This window comes from Triticum urartu, chromosome 5A (assembly GCF_056163025.1).
Source record: "Triticum urartu cultivar PI428250 chromosome 5A, HENAU_Tu73, whole genome shotgun sequence".
NCBI classification, from domain to species: Eukaryota; Viridiplantae; Streptophyta; class Magnoliopsida; order Poales; family Poaceae; genus Triticum; species Triticum urartu.
The window spans coordinates 204847242-204867998 of NC_141877.1; the positions used below are offsets into that span (position 1 = coordinate 204847242).

Sequence of the window (20757 nt, forward strand, 5' to 3'; positions counted from 1 at the left end):
CGAAGATTCCCTCACTTGCGACATGGCTTTCAATGCGGTTATGCCTCTAAGTCGTGCTTCGACATGTGGGAGATATAGCCGCATCGAGGGCGTAACAAGCTTGGCGACCGCGGTGGCGAGCTTCCTTGCAAGCGCCGCAACGATGGTGAGCGCGGGGATCTCCTCCCTTCGCCCACTGGTGGAGGAGTGCCATCGTGCGTAAGCGCGCACGCGCGGCGCTCGCCCCAGCAGCGCCAGCACACAGGCATGGAGATCCAGCCATCCAGCGCCTCCGGGCGGCCGAGGACGCCTGGTTTGAGGCGAAGGAGGTGGCCGCCGTCGGGGACGAAGCTGTAGTAGTGCCGCTCGATGCGTTGAAGGAGGAGTAGCAGTTCACCTTCGTCCTCTCCAACTCCCTCATGGAGCACCACCTTAGCATCGGCAAGTCCGGTGATGGTGATGGTGACGACGAGTAGAACTCCGGTGACAAGTACTTTAAGTTCAACTATGAACTAGTTTAAGTTTGAAGCATGTTTTATGAACTATGTTTATGTCGCATAGTATGAACTATGTTTAATTCCCGTTTTATTAAGCTTGTATGAACTAAACAATGTTTATGTCGAACTCTGGTGATGTTTAAATGGAGCAAACTACTAGTATGAAAATTGAGTAAACTTCGGTGAGTTTTTTTGAAACAAACATCCCACTTTATTACGGTGTTACAAAAGTTACATCGCTGAGTAAAAGCAGGATAGTTCACTAGGCGTCTTATCAAAAAACTACTACATAAAGGCCCCTTTGCCAAATTTGCCCGTTCATGGGCGACCATATTTGCCTCTCTAGGGCAATGCACAAAAGAAGTATAAAGAAAATAGCATGCCATGTGATAACCGTCGTCGAAGATTGATGCTGCTGGTCTTGCCGATCTTCCTCCCTCATTCATAGTATTCACCACTTCCAAATTATCGAAATTAATGATGACCTATTACAACCTATAGTCTGTGCTAAAGATAAACCATATCGCAATGCAGTTGCTTCGGCTGAAAGAATGTCATAACAGAAATCAAGTTTTCAATTACCCGCGCTGATAAAATTACCTCTATCATCTCTGATGATTGCACCTGCCGTTCCCACAAGCAGATCATCGTCAAAGGAGACATCCACATTCAATTTCACATGTCCTCTAGGTAGGAGTTTCCGTCCTTCTGTTTTCCTCTTAGCGCTTTAGGAGCGACCATTTACGGGTCTTAGAGCAAGTCTAGTAGAGCCCTCAAACCCTCAAACCCCTAAAAATAACTTTTTTTTTACAGTTTTCGTTGAAAAAAAGCCGTAGACTAGAACCCCTAAACCCTTAAACCTGTAAAAAAAATTTAGAGGTCCAACCCTTAAACATTTTCACAACCTGTACAAGTGAGGGCTGGGAGGAAAAACTCCCCCCAACCCGCACTCCTCTTCCACCCTCACGTGGGAGGGAAGTTTCATCCCCGCGCTGCGCCCTTCCCCGATCCCGCCGCCGCCGCCAGCCCGCCGCCCCTCCGCGCCCCTGACGCCCGCCGCCCGCCCGCCGCCCCTCCGTGCCCCCGACGCCCGCCGCCCGCCCGCCGCCCCTCCGTGCCCCCGACGCCCGCCGCCCGCCCGCCGCCCCTCCGTGCCCCCGACGCCCGCCGCCCGCCCGCCGCCCCTCCGTGCCCCCGACGCCCGCCGCCCGCCCGCCGCCCCTCCGTGCCCCCGACGCCCGCCGCCCGCCCGCCGCCCCTCCGTGCCCCCGACGCCCGCCGCCCACCCGCCGCCCCTCCACGCCCCGCCCCGGCCGCCCGCCCGCGCCCCTCCGCGCCCCACCCCAGCCTCCCGCCCGCCGCCCCTCCGCGCCCCGCCCCGGCGGCCCGCCCGTCGCCCCTCCGCGCCCCGCCCCGGCCGCCCGCCCCGCCCCGTCCTGGACGCCGCCCGCCCGCGTCCCCGCCCCGGCCGCCTGCCCACATCCCCGCCCCGCTCGACGCCGGCCCCCGACGCGTCCCCGCCCGGCTCGACGCCGGCCCCCGAGCTTATGGATCAGAGGAGAGGGTCGAAGATGGGGCGAATCACCATCTACCGGAACCGCGCTCTCGGACACGAGCATTTGATGTAAGACTACTTTGTGGAGGTACCTACATACCCTCCTTGTCTCTTTCGCAGAAGGTACCGAATGCGTCATAGTTTGTTTGTGAAGATTGTCACCGATTGTGAGGCCGCCTTCGATTACTTTAAACGTCGTAGATCCGCCGCCGGTATCATGGGGTTTAGTGCATATCAAAAGATATCGGCGGCAATGCGGGTACTCGCTTATGGCATACCCGCGGATTATACCGACGAGTATCTTCGCATTGGGCAAGATACAACCACGGAGTCCGTCCATAGGTTTGCCAAGTTGGTCATCCGGTTGTATGGTGAGCAGTATCTTCGGGCACCAAACGAGGAAGATACAAAGAGATTAATGGAAATGAATGAAAAAGGGGATGGCCGGGGATGCTTGGTAGTCTTGATTGCATGCATTGGAGGTGGAAAAATTGCCCAAAGGCATGGCACGGAATGTATTGCGGTAAAAGCCGTGATGCTACCATTGTGCTTGAGGTCGTAGCATCGGAGGACACATGGATTTGGCATGCATTCTTTGGGTTGCCGGGAACACTCAATGATATCAATGTCCTCAATAGATCTCCGTTGTTCAAAAGATTAATTTCTGGGGATGCTCCAGCTTGCAACTACAAAATCATGGACAATGAGTACTCAATGGGATACTATCTCACCGATGGCATCTATCCCAAATGGGCAACTCTTGTGAAGTCCATCAAGAAGAAAAATGGGGTGCCCTTAACAAGAAAAGAGGCTCATTTCACCAAGGCACAAGAGGCAGCCCGCAAGGATATTGAGAGAGCTTTCGGTGTTTTGCAAGCAAGGTTTGCCATAGTTCGGGGTCCAGCTCGGTTTTGGGACAAAAAAACCTCGGTGAACATCATGAAATGTTGTGTGATTCTACACAACATGATCCTAGAGGATGAGAGAGGGTTAAACCTCCCTTGTTTCTATAACAATGTTGGTACCCGTGTGCAACCGGAAAGAAACCCTTCTCGCATACATGCTTTTCTTCAAGCACATCGTGAGATTGAGGATGCAACCACTCATGGTCGGCTCCGAAATGATCTAGTAGAGCACCGCTGGCAGTTGGATGGGCTGCGCATTGGTCCATGATATATCTTTTTTTTACTTTTCTATGTCTTATTTGATTCAAACAATTATTGTAATTTGCTCAAACATTGTTGTAATAATTTGAATGATTATTGTTTTATTCGGTGGTGTAATAATAACTACAATGATTATTGTTTTATGTCAAATGTGATAGAATTTGTGATATGTCATATGATGAAATGTGATGAAATGTGTGATATGTGAAATGATAAATTTAAAGGTTGGGGTTGAGGCAAAGACTAGAACCCTCAAACCCAACCCTTAAACTTTAAGAGTTGGGTTTGAGGGTTCTAGTCTTTGCCCCTGCTTTTCAACCTTTAAAAATGTCAAAAACTGGCACTTCTCAACCCTTAAAACTGCTTTAAGGGTTTGAGAGTTTGAGGGTTCTACTTAGACATGCTCTTAGAACTCCGGTGACGTTTAAGGCATACTGTAAACGAAATTTATAGCAGAGCGGTTTGCCGGATGTGCAGAGATGCTCTAAGATCCAACGGTCGCGATGAGACCAGGTGGGACCTCTTCCTCGGCTGTCGGCTCGTGCCCCCGAGCAGGTGATCCAGGCGGCTGGGCATCGACTTCCCCTACTTGTCATGGCCTTGGCCTCCTTCGCGGTGTCGCCCCCAATCGCCGCCTGCGCCGCCGTCCTCCGCCGCGCCATGTCGTTCTCCTCCGTCTCCGCTGCGTCGCAGACGAGGGTGGGTGTGGTGCAGATGACCTCCGTGGGGGACCTCGACGCCAACTACGCCACCTGCTCCCGCCTCACCAAGGCAAGCCTTCCTCCCTTCCCCTAAGATCTAACCCTGCACCGCCGGGAGCATGGAGTTGGTCGCCTGCTGCGATTTGGAACTGGAAGAAACATTTAGTTGCAGCGAGAAGGAGATATGCAAGTGTGTAGTTATGAGACAATGTGTTTTGGCTATTGAAATGAAGAAATTGTAGCATTTCGTCTCGGACAAAGCTAGTAAGAGGAGGAATTCTGCATTTGATATGCTCTTCTGGGATCTGGAATGCACGAATAGATGAATTATAAGCAAACCTTTAGAAACTGAGTTCTATGTTATGTGTGTGCTGCACCTATCGCAGATTTGCAGTCCTCATTGGTTTTATTCTTTCTACAGTACTTAATGCTGTTCTTTTTTGTTTTCCTACTTTATTGATAGATAAATGCATATAGACTAACATGAGATAATCTTTTCTTAGGAAGCTGCTGCTGCCGGAGTCAAATTTCTTTGCTTCCCTGAGGTCTTCTCCTTCATAGGATCCAAGGATGGCGAGTCTGTTAAGCTAGCCGAACCATTAGATGGCCCAATAATGCAGAGATATTGCTCACTTGCAAAGTTAGTAAGAACATCTTTCTCAATTGCTCACTTGCAAAGTTAGTAAGAATATCTTTCTCAATTTATTTTTCCATTTCAAAGCAGAGCTTTCTCACTTGTACTTTGTAGTGAGTAAGCCTTTTGATTTGATACGCTATCAGCTCTTAGATTTAGGAATAATTGTTTCGCACTATCTTACAGATGATTCTTTCTAACTTTTATGTGGTTTTTTATTTCGTACATCTGTTAGCTTACAAATATCTTTTAGCTTATATAGATACGTACGCAAGTGTATGTAATGCTCCTTCATTAACTATCTGCTGGCACAAAAAATCCTTGCGATTTTGAGGTTTTTAAATGGAGTGAATCAGCATGTCGAGTCCTTATCAAAGCTTCATTATGCAGTGAGTCAAGTATGTGGTTGTCTCTTGGAGGGTTTCAAGAAAGGGGCCCAGATGATTCGCACCAGTACAACACTCATGTATTAATCGATGAATCTGGAAAAGTTAGGAGCTCATACCGGAAAATTCATTTGTAAGTGCTTCTTTCACAGCTCTTGGGAGAAACTTGCTTTCAGTAATATTTGTGAGAAACTTGCGTTCAGTAATATTTGCGAGTACTTTATTTTAGCTGTCTATATTTTATCAGTCGTTATCATAGCTTCATTCTGCAGTGAGTCAAGTATGTTGTTGGGGCTTCCAGTAATAGAATGTTGAACAGTAGGTCTTCAATTTACATGGTAAGGGCAAATGATGCTATGAATTGAAGGGCTATAAGCTGCATATATTGTCACTTCCAAATAAGAGAAATGTTGATCACAACTACATTTGTCACGTCATATCACAGAGCTGCACAATCATATTTCTGGACTTGTGTCTAAATAATGAACTTTTGGCAAATGACTGTTGCTTCTTTCTTCCTTTTTACTTTTCCCTTCTTGTTGTGGTGCATTTGCAATACTGTAGTTCGGTAGTTAACCTTGGCATTGTTATGCTGAAGGTTTGATGTGGATGTACCTGGCAACATGGTGTATAAGGAAAGCCGTTTCACGACAGCAGGTGCTATTTATTACTCCCGTTTTCCAAGTTTTGTCTATTCTGTGCAATATATGTATATTTGCTAGAGTTGGTCTTAAATGAACATTCTATCCATCGGATTTGTTTTAAAATCTTGTATATCTGTGGTGCATAGGTTTCTCTTATAAGTTTACTCTCATATTGAAATTATTTTTAATTTCTAACTCGTTGTCACTTTTCCTAACGTCATGTTGTCGTCTAGTTAAACAACTTTCAATGATAGAGATCATGCTATAAGTATAATATGATATTCAATTGCAGTAATACTCTGTGTCCCATTTATTCTAGATACCTAAATTTGAACAGAATTGTTTATGGTGTATCTGGTTTGCCATTTGCAATATACTTATTGTCTTAGAAGATTTTGCAAGACATTCATTATGGATTACCGGATATTTTAGTGTTCTCTGTGCGGTAAAGCTAAATGTTAGAAAATCTTGAAATCTGTTGTATGTGAGCCCATATCCAGGCTGGCCCATAAGGTCCAAGCCCATGTACCCGGCCTAGAAGAGGAGGAGGTCGTCGATGTCTGGCAATTAGCGCCGCCAGAGCTATCAAGAGGTTAGGCCAACTGCGACGCTGGGACGCATTAGGTCTGTTCACGTCCGTTTGGGTCCTTGTCCGCCACGACCCATTTCTAGCCCAAATTCAGGCCGGGTTTGCGTACGCGCGGACACGCCACAGACGCTCTCAACGCCCTCCCCATGTCCTCCCCTAGCCCGCTTGTCTGTGGCACAACGACCATTGTTCACCTCGCCCTCCACTGCAACACCCCGACCTCGTCACCCTCGCCGCCGGCACCCAGTTCCGGCCGCTTCGCCACCTCCCCAGCCGTTGCGGTCGCATCCATCGACGACCCCACCGCCACCGCCGCCCACTCTTTGTCGGTGTTGTTGCCACTACTCGCCGCCATTGGAGGACTATGAGGCACGTCGAGGCCCAGGTCGCCGATAACACCTCTACCTCCATAGACACTGCCGAAGGATGCGGGCTTCCACATGCTTGTTGCGATGAGGCAAGGGCGGGTCCGTTCGCTGGGCGCCCCTCTTCCACGCCCGAGGCAATCGGCGCCGCAAGGTGTTCGTCCTTTTGCTCGGCCGAGCCTCCTCCACACCACAAGGTACGGATTCACCACAACTTCGAAGGGGCAACGATGGATAGCTCGGATGAGTTTTTTTTCAACATCCTATGTACATCGACCGACGATGTGGAATTCGTGGTTGCTTTTATGGTCGTCAACGAGCACATCTCGAGCTAGTGGCCAATGTTTAGGGGATCCATCCGAGGCCACGCTCCGGGCTTGAATCGTAATAGAGAAAGCAGCCATTGCCTACTCTACGACGATTATTTTGAGCTCACAAGCCCACTTTTCAATGCCAAGCTTTTCCCGCAACGCTTCCGAATGGTGAGACATGTGTTCAACCGTCTTGGGGGGGGGATTGAGTATGATGATTACTTGCAATGCAAGCCTGATGCCCTTGGGAAGGTTGGCTTCTCTTATCAAAAATGTACTGCAGCTGTTCGGATGCTTGCATACGACATTCACGGTGATGGCATTTTACAGGTTCTGCAAAGCTGTGGTTGTAGTGTTTGGCAAGGAGTACTTAGAGAACCAAATGCTACGGATACAACTCGGTTGTTAGCAATCAATGATTACTTGCAATGCAAGCCTGATGCCCTTGGGAAGGTTGGCTTCTCTTATCAAAAATGTACTGCAGCTGTTCGGATGCTTGCATACGGCATTCGCGGTGATGGCATTTTACAGGTTCTGCAAAGCTGTGGTTGCATTGTTTGGCAAGGAGTACTTAGAGAACCAAATGCTACGGATACAACTTGATTGTTAGCAATCAATGAACCGAGAGGCTTTCTGGGGATGCTTGGAAGCATAGATAGTATGCATTGGGCGTGGAAGAACTGTCCATTTGCTTGGCAGGGGCAATATAAGAGACATTTTAAGGCTTGCACGGTCATACTTGAAGCTGTGCTATCACAAGATCTCTGGATTTGGCACTCTTCTTTTTGGCATGGCAGGTTCTCACAATGACTTCAACGTGCTTCAGCGCACTTCGGTGTTTGCTAGGCTTTCTGAAGGCCAATCCCCAGATGTCAACTTTGAGGTCAATGGCCAACAATATAACAAGGGATACTACCTAGCTGATGGTATCTATCCTCAGTGGGCAACTATTGTGAAGACAACCTTGGAGCCCGTAGGTGAGAAGAGGGCTAGGTTTGCCCAATAACAAGAGAGTGTTGGGAAGGATGTGAAGCGTGCTTTTGCTGTGCTCCAATCTCGATGGACTATTGTTCGGCAGGGTAGAACATGGAGCACTCAGAAGATGTGGGAGGTGATGACATGTTGTGATGCGGAGCATCCTACGGTCATCCCCATGGATGTACCTTCGTCTCCCAAGATACCACGTGGACCCATGACTAGAGCTCGTGCAAGGGCTATCGAAACCGAGGTGAACTCGCTCCTCTCCCAACTAACACATTCCACATGTGAGACATGGCTACTACCTCAAGCAGAGATCTTGTGTGTGATCAGGTACTCGGAGGAAGGCCACGAGTCTGCTATGACCAATGGACAAGATGGCGAGGACACCAAGCGCAAGAAGCAAGAGGAAGAGCTGCAGAAGAACTATAGCCACCGAACGACCGGCCCTTATCGGACGTCTGGCGCCCTGAAAATCAGCCAGCCAGAAGGCCCAGCCGACGAACTTACATCGGCCGGACGACCGGCGAGTACCGGATGCCCGACACCTTTCGTCGGCCGGACGACTGACGCCCTCCGAAAGTCCGGTGCCACCTATCTAGAACCAAAATGCTAGAAGACCGAAGTCTTCCAGATGCCCGAGACACCGGATGTCCGACATTCACCGGAAATCCGGCGACACCTGTCCAGAACCAAATCACTAAATCACCGGATGTCCGGAGCTCGCGAGCCACCGGACGACCGGTAACTACCGGACGTCCGATGCCTGTCTGTGCACAGCGACTCAGGCCAGGCCCATGTACCCCTTCACTCCCCTAGACTATATATATTTGTCTACTACCTACGTTTTAGGGTTAGCAAAGGTTAGAGCTCATTTGAGATAGAGCTTTTCTCATCCACTTACCACTCCCATGGAGTTCAAGACCTCCATGTGAGAAGATCCCCCAAGTGGATTCAAGACCCCTTCATGGGAAGATCCTTCTAGAATCAAGACCTCTCCTCCAAGGATTGGGATGAACTAGTCACCTTTGTATCCTCTTGTGTTGACTTTGGATCCTTGTATTTCCTCTATGTATATGTGGATTTAGCACATGTGTGATTGGATCTTGTCTATTTGAGTGTTCATCTTGTGTTTCTCTTTGATTTACTCTCTTCCCCATCTCCAAGTGTGAAAAGATCGACCATCAGGGTTCCACCCTACATCATGTTGTGTGATCATGCACAACATGATCGTAGAGGATGAACGTGATGACAGCCTCTTTGACCAAGGGTTTGATTTCCAGGGTGAGAACGTTGAGCCTGTGTATGGAGCGGCAACATATGCACAGTTCACCCAATTTCACCAAGAAATACGTGATTAGATAACTCATATTCAACTTCAAAATGATTTGGTTGAGCATATGTGGACTCACATAGGCAACCAATAGATGTATCTGCTATTTTTCTTTCAATGTATTGTTACAGTTTCAAATTCATTTGGTTGTAAACTATGCGATTTTTATTTATTGTGTTGTAATAAAAACTATTTGACTTATTTGTTTAATCGTGAGCAATGTTTCTGATATGGCCGGTTTAGCTAGGCCCACCGGGCAATCTTAGCCCACAAGTTATCTTAGGTTAATTCTTATGCAAGTTATCTTAGGTTAATTCTTATGCAAGTTATCTAGGTTATAAATATAGGCTGTAAGACTCTTTTTGGAATTAAGCAATAAGAATATCATTATCCCTATTGCCCGGCTCCCAGAGGAGCCGGAACCCTAGCCGCCTCTAACCCTAGCCGCCGCCGCCTTCTCCCTCCGACGCGACGGCGCCCACCCGCCGGCGCGCCCGTCCATCGCCCCGTCCCACTCCATCCTTCCCCTACAACCTCCGGAGCAGGTCCGGTAGGACCCCTGGTTCTACTAGTTTCATTTTTATTTGTTCTTTTGATTTATATGTATAGAATGTCCAATTTGAGAAAAATTGGTAACAAAATGGCCGAGCCGGACCAAATGGGTTGGCCGGTTGGGTGCACTGGGAAGAATGGCGCGGACAAGGCCGGACAGCGGCCAAAGTGGCGACCCAAACGGACAAAATGCGCATCCGTTTTGCGTCCCTGCGTTGGAGTTGGCCTTAGTCACCACATCCCTACAATGTATCAGAGGACGGGGCGTGAGGAGATGACGGCGGCGACGGCCGCTGAGGCAGCAGGATCCGGCAGGGAGACGTCGAATCTGGGCAAGCAGCATGCGAGGAAGTGGGGCTGCGTGCGAGTTTGTGGTGTAGCAAGGCAGCGCAGATGTCGACGGGACGTGAACGGCGACAGCGGGGCTGGTACATGTCCAGATTCCTCTTGCTCCTTGCTGGTCCTTCTGTTCTGCTGCTTGCTAGTTCTTCCCCTGGTTGCTGGCTCTTGAGGTTGGACAGGAAAGAGGTGGAAGAAGAGGTCTTGCTGGAGAAGGGGACGAGCTACTGTTGCTGCGCAAGGGGAGGCGCGGCTCGGGTGTGTCTCAGCCTCGTTCTGGGACAAGATGAAGACGACACAGTGCTGAGCTGTGGCTGACTGCTGAGCTCTCGGTGCTTGGCAGAGGAAGCTGCTGGGTGCAGTGGCGCTGTGGGTGATGAGCTGCTGCTGCTGGGTGTTGTGCCGCTGCTGAAGTTTTTTTGCTGCTGCTGATTGGAGAGGGAGACAGAGGCAGCACTGGTGGGTGGTACAGTTTTGTACCATGTTGATCCAACATATAGCGAATTGTTAGAGGAGAACATGGTGGACTTGAGTGCGCCACTTGATGATTTTGAACCGGGAATGCAACCGCAAGCCGAGCCCTATCCAGAGATGGGAGGAGAGGGTTGACGGTGATGACAAAGTGGAAGAGCTTGATGAGGAGTTTGATGCTAGCCAAGCCAATTTCGCGAGAAGGACCCGGAACTACACCGAGGTGGAGGACGCTTGCTTGATTCGAGCATGGGAGAGTGTGTCTCTCGATGCGGTGACCGACAAAAATCAAAATGGCAAGAAGTATTGGCAACGTATTGAAGTAAAATATCACAAGATTGTGCCGGTTCCTTCGGGCCGTTCCTTGAAATCACTTCAAGGCCGATGGATAACTATCAAGAAAACATGTAGTCGTTGGAGTGGTTGCTTGACCCAAGTGAGAAATGCCCCTCCTAGTGGATCCACTATCACGACTACGTGAGTAGTTTTCTTTCTATCTCATAATTCATGATTATGTTGATGACTAATTGATCTCACCGTTGCATCTTTTCCAATGACTTGTAGGATCGCATTGCCAACGAATTGTTCAAGCAAAGCCTGGGTTTCAAGGGTAGGTCATTCACACTTGGACATTGTTGGCTCTTGCTCAAGGATAGTGAGAAGTGGAAGTTGAGGGACAAGGAAGCTCCTCCAAAGAAAGGCTCACTTGTTAACTTGGAGAATGATGAAGATAGTGATGGTGCACCAAAGGGAGGAAGAAACAAAGGAAACCGGATGGAAATAGGAAGGAGAAGGAGAGGGTGAAGAGGTCGGCCGAGGCGGTTTCTTTGAGGGATCAAATTGGTGATATGGTGAAGATCAAAGAAACTTTGTTGGCCAAGCATTTGGCAACAAAGGTTGAATTGACTGAGAAGAAAGACAAGCACAAAGAGAAGTGGGCAAGGAGGTCTGTCTTTGAGGAGCGCAAGATTGCTCTAGAGGAGCAAAGGAGAGATGAGAAGACCGCCGAGGAGGACCGGTTCATGATGATGAATCCGGAGGGCATGGATGTGATGACAAGAGAATTTTGGGAGATGAAAAGGATGGAGATCATGTGCCGAAGGAGGGTGGAGCTTCAAAATCTTATGGCCGGTCGTGGTGGTTTTGCTTTCGGCAATGGTGGGTTTGGAGGTGGCGATGGTGGTGGGTTTGGAGGTTTTGGAGGAGGGTTTGCATTCGGCAATGGTGGTGGGGGTGTTGGGTTTGGAGGTGGAGGTGGTGGTCTTGGGTTTGGAGGTGGAGGAGGTGGTGGCGGCGATGCTTCGGCCAATGGTGGTGAAGATGCTTATGTTGGGAAACGTAGCATGCAATTTCAAAAAATTCCCTACGCTCACGCAAGATCTATCTAGGAGATGCATAACAACGAGAGGGGGAGAGTGCGTCCACGTACCCTTGTAGACCGAAAGCGGAAGCGTTTCACAACACGGTTGATGTAGTCGATCTTCTCGTTCCGACCGATCAAGCACCGAACGTACGGCACCTCCGAGTAATGCACAAGTTCAGCTCGATGACGTCCCTCAAACTCTTGATCCAGCAAAGTGTCGAGGGAGAGTTCCGTCAGCACGACGGCGTGGTGACGGTGATGGTGAAGTGATCTGCGTAGGGCTTCGCCTAAGCACTACGACAATATGACCGGAGGCGTAAACTATGGAGGGGGGCGCCGCACACGGCTAGGAATCAATGTTGTGTCTTCTAGAGGTGCCCCCCCCCCCCACATATATATATATATATATATATATATAGGTGGGAGAGGGAGGGGAGCAGCAAGGGGCGCCCCAAGTAGGAGGGATCCTACTTGGGCGCCTCCTCCAAGTCGGCCTCCCCCCTTCCATATGCATCGGAGGGGGAAGGAAAGAGAGGGGGGAGGCCGAATCCTCCCCTTTCCTTCTCCCTTCCCTCCTTTCCTTTTCCTCCTATTTCGGCCTATAGGGGGGCGCACCAGCCCCTTAGGGGCTGGTCTGTCCCTCTCTTGGCCCATTAGGCCCATATAGTTTGCCGGGGGATGCTCGGAACTCCTTCCGGTGACCCGATACGTACCCGGTATCCCCGGAACACTTCCGGTGTCCGAATACTATCGTCCTATATATGAATCTTTACCTCTTGACCATTTTGAGACTCCTCGTTATGTCCGTGATCTCATCCGGGACTCCGAACAACATTCAATCACCAAATCACATAACTCATATAATACAAAATCGTCATCGAACGTTAAGCGTGCAGACCCCACGGGTTCGAGAACTATGTAGACATGACCAAGACACCTCTCTGGTCAATAACCAACAACGGAACCTGGATGCTCATATTGGTTCCTACATATTCTACGAAGATCTTTATCGGTCGTACCGTAATGACGACATACGTTATTCCCTTTGTCATTGGTATGTTACTTGTCCGAGATTCGATCGTCGCTATCTTCATACCTAGTTCAATCTCGTTACCGGCAAGTCTCTTTACTCGTTCCGTAATACATCATCCCGTAACTAACTCATTATTCACATTGCTTGCAAGGCTTATCATGATGTGTATTACCGAGAGTGCCCAGAGATACCTCTCTGATACTCGGAGTGACAAATCCTAATCTCGATCTATGCCAACCCAACAAACACCTTCGGAGATACCTGTAGAGCATCTTCATAATCACACAATTACGTTGTGACGTTTGATAGCACACAAGGTATTCCTCCGGTATCCTGGAGTTGCATAATCTCATAGTCAAAGGAATATGTATTTGACATGAAGAAAGCAATAGTAATAAAACTGAACTATCAATATGCTAAGCTAACGGATGGGTCTTGTCCATCACATTGGTACCTTTTCATTTTTAGTGCCTAGATATGGTATCTTTTCTTCAATAGTTCCATGAAACATTTTTGGACTAAGAGTTGGCCTTCGGTACCGTACACGCTACTAAGATGTCTGCGGGGAAGAACGTATAGGGCCAACCGGCCAGCCCCGGGCCGAGACTAGCTGGCCCGTGCCAAACAACAAAGCAGCTCGAAAAATGCGGAGATGGCCCCCATTTGTGTGCGGTGCAAAGATATGCGGACGGGTGCTCACATTGCGGCCAGCCCCGGGCCGAGACTAGCTGGCCCGTGCCAAACAACAAAGCAGCTCGAAAAATGCGGAGATGGCCCCCATTTGTGTGCGGTGCAAAGATATGCGGACGGGTGCTCACATTGCTTTTCGCACAGACGGGCGGAGGCGTCTTTCGGCAGACGGCCCGAGCCTTCGGGCGGTCCGGGGGTGGCCCAGCCGGTCTGGCCCGAACCGTCCAGGAAGCTGAGTGGGCAGGCTAGCCTAGCCGAACCGGCCCTCAGCCGGTCTGGCCCCGGCTGGTCAGACAATTGAAAGGGCCGGCTGGCCCAAACGGCCGTCCTCTTTTCTTTTTCTTCTCTTCTTTTCCCCGGCCAGCCAGCCGAAGCAGGCGGCAGGGAGCCAGCTGCGTGGGCGCGGCGCGAGGCGATGCGGGCGCGGAGCTAGCTGGAGCGGCGAGCCGACAGTCGGGACGTGGCCGGTGTGGGCGCGAAGCTGGTTGGAGCGCCGAGCCAGCGGGCGGGACGCGGCCGCGGTGGTGCAGGCGCGGAGCCGGCAAGAGTGGGGTAGAGACGTCCGGAGCGGGGCGGAGCCCGTGAGCGTGCGGGCGTGGCCCGAGCCGGGGTGCACGGACGCCGGGGATGGGGCGGCGCGGTCGGCGAGACGAGGCGCACGGACATCGGGGATGGAGCAGGCACGGTCGGCGAGATGACGAGGAAGCGCGGCGGGGGGGGGGGGGGGCTCGGGAGCTAAGGTGCGGCCCAGCTCCTCCGCACCCACTGGGTGTCGTCGGGGTTGGGGACGGGGCGGCGCGGCCGCAGCGGGACGGCGGCGAAGGACACGGGGCTCCCGAAGCGGGAAGAGGCGGTGGAGTCATTAGGCAGCAGGAGGAGCACGACGGTGAGGTCGAGCGCAACGAGCGAGCGAAGCGGCGACGCGAGGGTGAGCCCGCTCGAGCGGGCCGAGCGCGGCGGAGACCCAGGCGATGCAGTCGGCTTGGTGGTTGAGGAGGGGGCCAACACAAGAAGCGCCGTGGGGGGCGGGCGTCGGGCCGAGGGCGTCCAGGCCCGGCGACGGACTGACGAAGGAAGGGCGTTAAGTGCGGTGCCGAGACGGGGCGGCTGGCCAGGTCCCCGGCGCGAGGAGGCACTGCCTCGTGCCCCTCGGGCGTCGGGGCAGGGGAGGTCCGATGGCTTGGCACGAGGACGGTGATAGCTCGGGGAAGTGCTATCTGGCCGTCGAGCGGGGGTCGAGCACGACGGCGTCCAGAACGGAGGGCATCTGGCGGCAGGGAGCAGCGACCCGGGAGACAAGGCAGAGAGGGGCTTGCGGGGAAGAGAGCAGCGACGGGAGGTACTCGGTGTCGGTCTGCGAAGGAATGGGGGACCACGGCGTCTGTGGTGAGGCAGGCAGGTGCGCTGCACGCGGAACGGCACGACGTCGGGCTTGCAGGCAGCCAGAGCCGGTGTGGTGGCGGCAGATGACTTGCAGAGACGAAGATGCGCGGCTGCCGGAGCTGGAGGTTGAGGAAAGGTGGCTCGACGCGGCAGGCGCAGCGATGGAGCTCGGGAGGCCGGCAAAGAGAGAGGGAGTGAGGCCGGGAGCCATGGGAGGAATGCGGTGCACGATGGGGAGCGAGGGGAACGGAGCAGAGCAGCCGTGAGCATTGAGGGCGCGGGGAGGGGTGTTCATGAGCATGACTCGACGGGTGGCTCCCTGGCACGCCTTATAGGCTGGTGCCCAGGGGACTAGGAAGGGCCTGCGGCGCCTAACAACACTGTAGACGATGACACATGACGGGCGTGCAATGTCCGCTTATTCATCAACAGTGGCCAGGGTGTGGACGTCTTGTCCGCGCAGGTCCGATGTGACGTCGCGGTTGACTTCGGGCAGCCGGTTGGTCGGAGCAGCCGACCGGGGCAGGCAGCCCGCCCGTCTCGTCGTCTTGGGACTACCCGGGGCATTTACCGAAAAATGTGAACTGAGCATTTACTGAAAAAGGCTTTCGCCCCGCTTTATAAATAAAGCAACCACCGAGCACAAAGTCAACAAGGTACCAACCGAACAACACACCCACCGCAGGCAAGGTCCAACACACAGGCACACAAACACTACACGGGTTCAGCTGTGGGCACAGCACAACAAGCCCAACATAGACACAACAGGCACGCACAACACACACATGGCGGTGACGGTGACGAGGTAGAGAAGAGCTAATCCGGCTCCGGTGGTGGTTGGGGAAGCAGCGGAGCCATCCGGAGAGTCATCGCACGAAGCTGGGTGATGATGGAGGTGATGGTGTCTCTCTCCCTGGGGCGGCTAAGCGGCCGCCAAAGCTGCAAGTAACCAGACCATTTGAACAGAGCGTCCGTAGCGCGACGAAGAGGGATACACTGAATCACAAGCTTATTCCTAATAGTCCACATCGTCCAGGCTAGCACACCGATGGTCAACCACCTAATGTGGCGAGACAAGGGTGGTAACGCCTGGAGTTCGGCGAAGAGAGCGGGGAAGCTGTTGTGATCCCAGCTTCCACCCACTATTTCGCGGAAACAGCTCCAGAGGAACTGCGCGGACACGCAGGCGAACTAAGGATTTCACAAGTGGCTAGATTCGTTGTGAAAGAATCTGTCCCCCTAGGTTACAGTCCTAAACTCGGCATGGGTGATCGCATTTTTTAGCGGTATGGTGTACCTGTTAAGTACGATGTGTCCATGGTCACTTCGTCAATCTCAAGATTTGTTGGTTCAGTCCCTTGGAGTTCATTCTTCAAAGAAAATAAAAATACTCCCTCCGATCCAAAATCAGTGAGGTGATTTTAGTTCAAATTTGAACTAAAACCACGACACTTGTTTTGGATCACAGGGAGTAGTATTTAAGAGAAGGCAGTATTTCACCCACTTGTAATGAATTACTCCCTCCATAAAGAAATATAAGAGTGTTTAGATCACTAAAAGTACATATTTTAAATAATGTAATACAAGATAAGAAAAAAGATGGCCCATATTTACAACAATGCAAGCTGCTTACAGAGGTGTTTCGTTAAATAATCCAATTTTTGTGGAAGCATCAGTGCTTATATATATAGCGCTGGGGATAATCCAATTTTTGTGGAAACATCAGTGCTTATATCTATAGCTGGGTTGCGTAGTTAAGCATATGCTCTCTAGAAATAAGTATGGCTTCTCAAGGTAAAGCCGGTTTATTTTTCTAGACACATTTGCTCCCCACAAATATGCACCGTGCTCAAGGTAAAGCTGGTTTATTTTTTAAAACACCTTGCATCGTACATGACCTTGGTTGTGGACTTGGCTTAGTTCAAAGTCCGTTAGTCTTGGCTATTGAGTCGGGTTGGAGTCTGGCTTTGGAATTGTATGCATTTGACATTCGAAGTTATACGTAGTTGTGAAGCATATTTTTGCAGCTTCAGATATTATAACAACAGAAGCAATACTATTCTGCATATATGGCAGACACAAATTGTCCATCAGAGAGCGGATGCCGTTTTAGGAAGACATTCTGTCGATAATAACTTTGTACTTATGCAACCGTCCATTCTCTGTTTTACCCCATAGATGCAAGAGAACACTGTTAGGAATTTAAGGTTTGTGGTCTACCCCATATTCCTCTGTCTTTTTTTGATGCCGCTCACAATTCACATATATGAGGCTGGGTAGGGACCTTCTTATATTGTCTTTCCAAAAAGTCCAACTCTTATACAAACTAGCACGACGCCCATGTGTTGCTATGAAATTATAAAATACGAGTTCAGTCACTGTCTTAGAAAGTCATCAAAATATCATGTCATGCAGCCTTTGCGCATAGTTTACAATTAAAAAGAACAGAAATACTATGAAAAATCATACGGTGGGCATTGGAGAATCTTAAGCGATCATTGCAAGACACAACATTTTGAATGTTGAAAGCTGAAACATGTGGGAATAGACAATTAGTAAGTTGACTGCACAAGCAATGGTAGGACAATGGCTATCGTCACTTTGGAATTACAATTTGTCCACTCTCATAATTCTATGATATGGAACCATTTAGAACCGGGAAAAATTGGTTAGGAAGAAACTAAAAACAAGGGCATTATTTTGAGTTGGAGTTGCATTTTTGCATTTGTTATGTGTTCTTTCTTTAAGTGTTGATCTCGCATAAAAGTAGTAATGTAATAATGTAGTTGTTTATTGGTGGTAGGTCTCATATGTGAGTAAAGTACATTTATTTATGTTTTGGAAGGTTTTTGGTCCCATGTGGGTAGGGGTGCATTTGATTATTGGTAAAGGTTGTTGGTCCGACATGTGGGTAGAGGTGCATTTGTTTATTGGTGAAGAATTGTTGGTCTCACATGTGGGTATGGGTGCAGTCGTTTATTGTTGCATTCGTTTATTTTTGAAGGTTGGTGGTCCCACATGTGAACTCACCACCAACTCCAACCTTTATAAGTAGGAAAGATAACATATCCAGTAGCCTTCAAATTTTCTTGGATCATTAGGAAACTGTGCAAGGAAAATTTGCAATTTTTTGTACGTGCAACCCACCAAGATGTTTTTCTTTGAAAACACACTGGCAGCCGAATACGGATTGACCTGACTGTGGAAGGGATTCAACAGTGTTATAACAGTACCTGCAGATTCTTCGATTGAGTTCTAGTTCACAGATTTATATGTGATTTCTCATTGTATGTTTACTCACTTATCAGGTGATACCGTCGTAGCGGTGGATAGCCCTTTTGGACGATTGGGCCTTACTGTTTGCTATGATTTGAGATTTCCAGAGCTTTACCAATGTTTGCGTTTTAAGCATCAAGCTCAGGTGATTGTGTATGCCACTGTACTATACTCAGTATATATATAATACTACCGCTGTTTTTAAATATATAAGATGTTTTGGCAGTTTAAGCTGATCTGCCAAAACGTCTTACATTTAGGAACAGAGGGTGTATTTAAGATAGCCTTGTATTAAGTTGTTATTGATCATACATTCATACCCTTTAGATTGTTCAGGAAATTTCTTAGTTTTCGAGTCTTTTCTTAACATTTCATCTTTTTTTAGGTCTTGCTCGTACCATCTGCATTCACAAAGGTAACTGGGGAAGCACACTGGGAAATTCTCCTTCGTGCTCGTGCAATTGAGACACAATGTTATGTACGTAAATCTAAACACTTCTCGCTGCCTATTGACTTTTGCATGTAGGTTTAGTTGTTTCGTATAGTTGACACTTGGCAACATGGGATTCGATAATGTAGAAGTTAATGCTAGACTATTAGTACAGATACCTACTGTATTTGTAATTTTACCCATGAAACACATGTGCAAACCTCATCACATCAGTGGAGGTGAATAGTTGGTACATGAGCTACTTGTTAATCCACCATATATATGCCTCTGATTGCAGATTCAGAACAAGTGAGCTATGCTTATATTTCAAAAGCTTTTGCTTTATGTGGAATTCAGTTAAATATGAAAATTGTTTGGTTGACTTTCGAAGTTAGGCAGCTTAAAAACACTTTTCCAATATTTCTTAGGTTATTGCTGCGGCTCAAGCTGGAAAACACAATGAGAAAAGAGAAAGCTACGGCGATTCTATAATTATTGACCCATGGGGAACAGTTATAGCTCGACTTCCAGGTACGGCTTTTCACTTTGGTATACTTAGCTGTTACATACTAAGTTATGATTCTTGTGACTTGGAAGATTATATTGGGTTCTTTTCATGTTTTGTATCTTAACTGTTAAGAACCATCAATAGTGACTTTCTCTTGAGCTACTTGTCAGTATTTGCTTCTTTCATATGGTTGTGCTGGAAAATAGTCGTCAATTTTGTAATGCTGATAATTTTGTGTTCATTTTTGTTCATTTTTAAAAAAATAATATTCTATGGACTACTTTTACAAGGTATTACCACTAGTACCCTTTTTTATTGTTAGATAAATGATCTGAATTTTTGCTACAGATCGACTGTCCACTGGATTTGCAGTAGCAGATATCGACTTGTCAAAAGTTGAGGCTGTGCGAACCAAAATGCCAATCTCTGTGGTAATGATGTACCATCTGTTTGCTCCGGTCCAAGTACTCCAGAAGCTGCATTTCTGTAATGGCTTAATTATCCTATGTTTGCAGCACCGCAAGTTTGAGAGCATCTGGAAGTCCTCATCACTATAATAGTTGAAGGTGGTCTTGCACGCTTCGCCGCTCTTATTCTCACATTCCGGAGATTCTTCTTTTGTGTATAATAACTGCCATTTTGTTCACAAGATGGTCCAGTTCGATTGGGATTTCCAGTGAGACATGTCATAGAACTAAATAAGCTACAACTGTAGTAGCATATCTAGTAAATAGGGCATATCCAAACATGGCTCAGAGCACCTTATGACTTGGTTTGAGATGGCTTCTACCTCAGCTTATGGTCCAGATAAACCAGAAGCCGTTCCAAACCCAAAGCTTAGGAACAGCTTAGGTTGTGTTTGATTGGGCCTTAGGGTCTTTTAAGCCAAAAGCTCAACCAAATCCAGCGAATTTGATGTTTGTGTGTATGTTGACATGTACAAATGCATGGTAGCGGTACTTTCATGAGTTTATGTCACTTTATTCTTATATGCTACTCCCTCCGTGAAGAAATATAAGAGCGTTTAGATCACTTCTATAGTGATCTAAACATTCTTATATCTCTTTATAGAGGGAGTAGTTCTTTTACTGTGGAAGAGATGTAAAGGGCAATTTGGGGATGAACATTCCACAAATGTTTTTCTTTTTGTGAGATATATGGAAAAAAGAGGTAGATAATCATAATCGGCCATTGGGCTAGTTGAACCAGAAAGGTTAAAAAGATCTTGGAGATAGTCACTGGGATTAGAACCATTACACGGGGAAAATGTTTCAGCTAGACCTGACGCTGTTGACACGAACAATCTATGATACAATTGCCAACTCCTCGATGACAATGGAATGATGACTTCTCAGTGTGGTCATATACAAGTGACTACTTTATTTTGTGATGCGTGTACAGTTGTATATAACTTTTTGGTCGTAGCCCTCTATCAAAATGTAAGACTTTTTTTAACACAGTCATGGTGTCAAGAAACGTCTTATATTAAGTTACCTGAGGTAGTCTTAATGTTTTTTTTTTTGAAAGATCCGGGTCCTCCGGCTTCATTGATTTAGAAGAAAGCAGTGGGAAAC

General features: G+C 48.7%; 2 protein-coding genes across 3 annotated transcripts; both read left to right on the forward strand.

The window, feature by feature from the left end:
- Positions 1 to 3726: 3726 nt before the first annotated feature.
- On the forward strand, positions 3727 to 20148 carry LOC125508588 (Nitrilase/cyanide hydratase and apolipoprotein N-acyltransferase family protein). 2 transcript variants are annotated; one of them, XM_048673344.2, is made up of 9 exons: positions 3727 to 3968; positions 4402 to 4538; positions 4923 to 5051; positions 5517 to 5575; positions 18278 to 18390; positions 18631 to 18723; positions 19104 to 19206; positions 19532 to 19614; positions 19699 to 20148. In XM_048673344.2, exons 1-9 carry the CDS (start codon positions 3792 to 3794, stop codon positions 19738 to 19740), a joined length of 936 nt encoding a protein of 311 aa, XP_048529301.1. In that variant the 5' UTR covers positions 3727 to 3791; the 3' UTR covers positions 19741 to 20148. The 2 variants fall into 2 exon arrangements, with proteins under 2 accessions (XP_048529301.1, XP_087381906.1); XM_087525780.1 differs by having other exon boundaries at positions 19532 to 20148.
- LOC147970796 (uncharacterized) lies at positions 10977 to 18271 on the forward strand. The gene has a single exon (XM_087525781.1). It carries the CDS (start codon positions 11349 to 11351, stop codon positions 11886 to 11888), a length of 540 nt encoding a protein of 179 aa, XP_087381907.1. The 5' UTR covers positions 10977 to 11348; the 3' UTR covers positions 11889 to 18271.
- Positions 20149 to 20757: the final 609 nt, after the last annotated feature.

What these genes read in the sequence shown, in the direction of transcription:
- LOC147970796 (XM_087525781.1), top strand. Translation starts at nt 11,349, where the DNA reads ATGGTGAAGATCAAAGAAACTTTGTTGGCCAAGCATTTGGCAACAAAG.
- LOC125508588 (XM_087525780.1), top strand. Translation starts at nt 3,792, where the DNA reads ATGGCCTTGGCCTCCTTCGCGGTGTCGCCCCCAATCGCCGCCTGCGCC. An exon ending in CAATTGAGACACAATGTTAT is followed by an intron (nt 18,724 to 19,103) that starts GTACGTAAATCT and finishes AATATTTCTTAG; the next exon opens with GTTATTGCTGCGGCTCAAGC. An exon ending in AGTTATAGCTCGACTTCCAG is followed by an intron (nt 19,207 to 19,531) that starts GTACGGCTTTTC and finishes TTTTTGCTACAG; the next exon opens with ATCGACTGTCCACTGGATTT.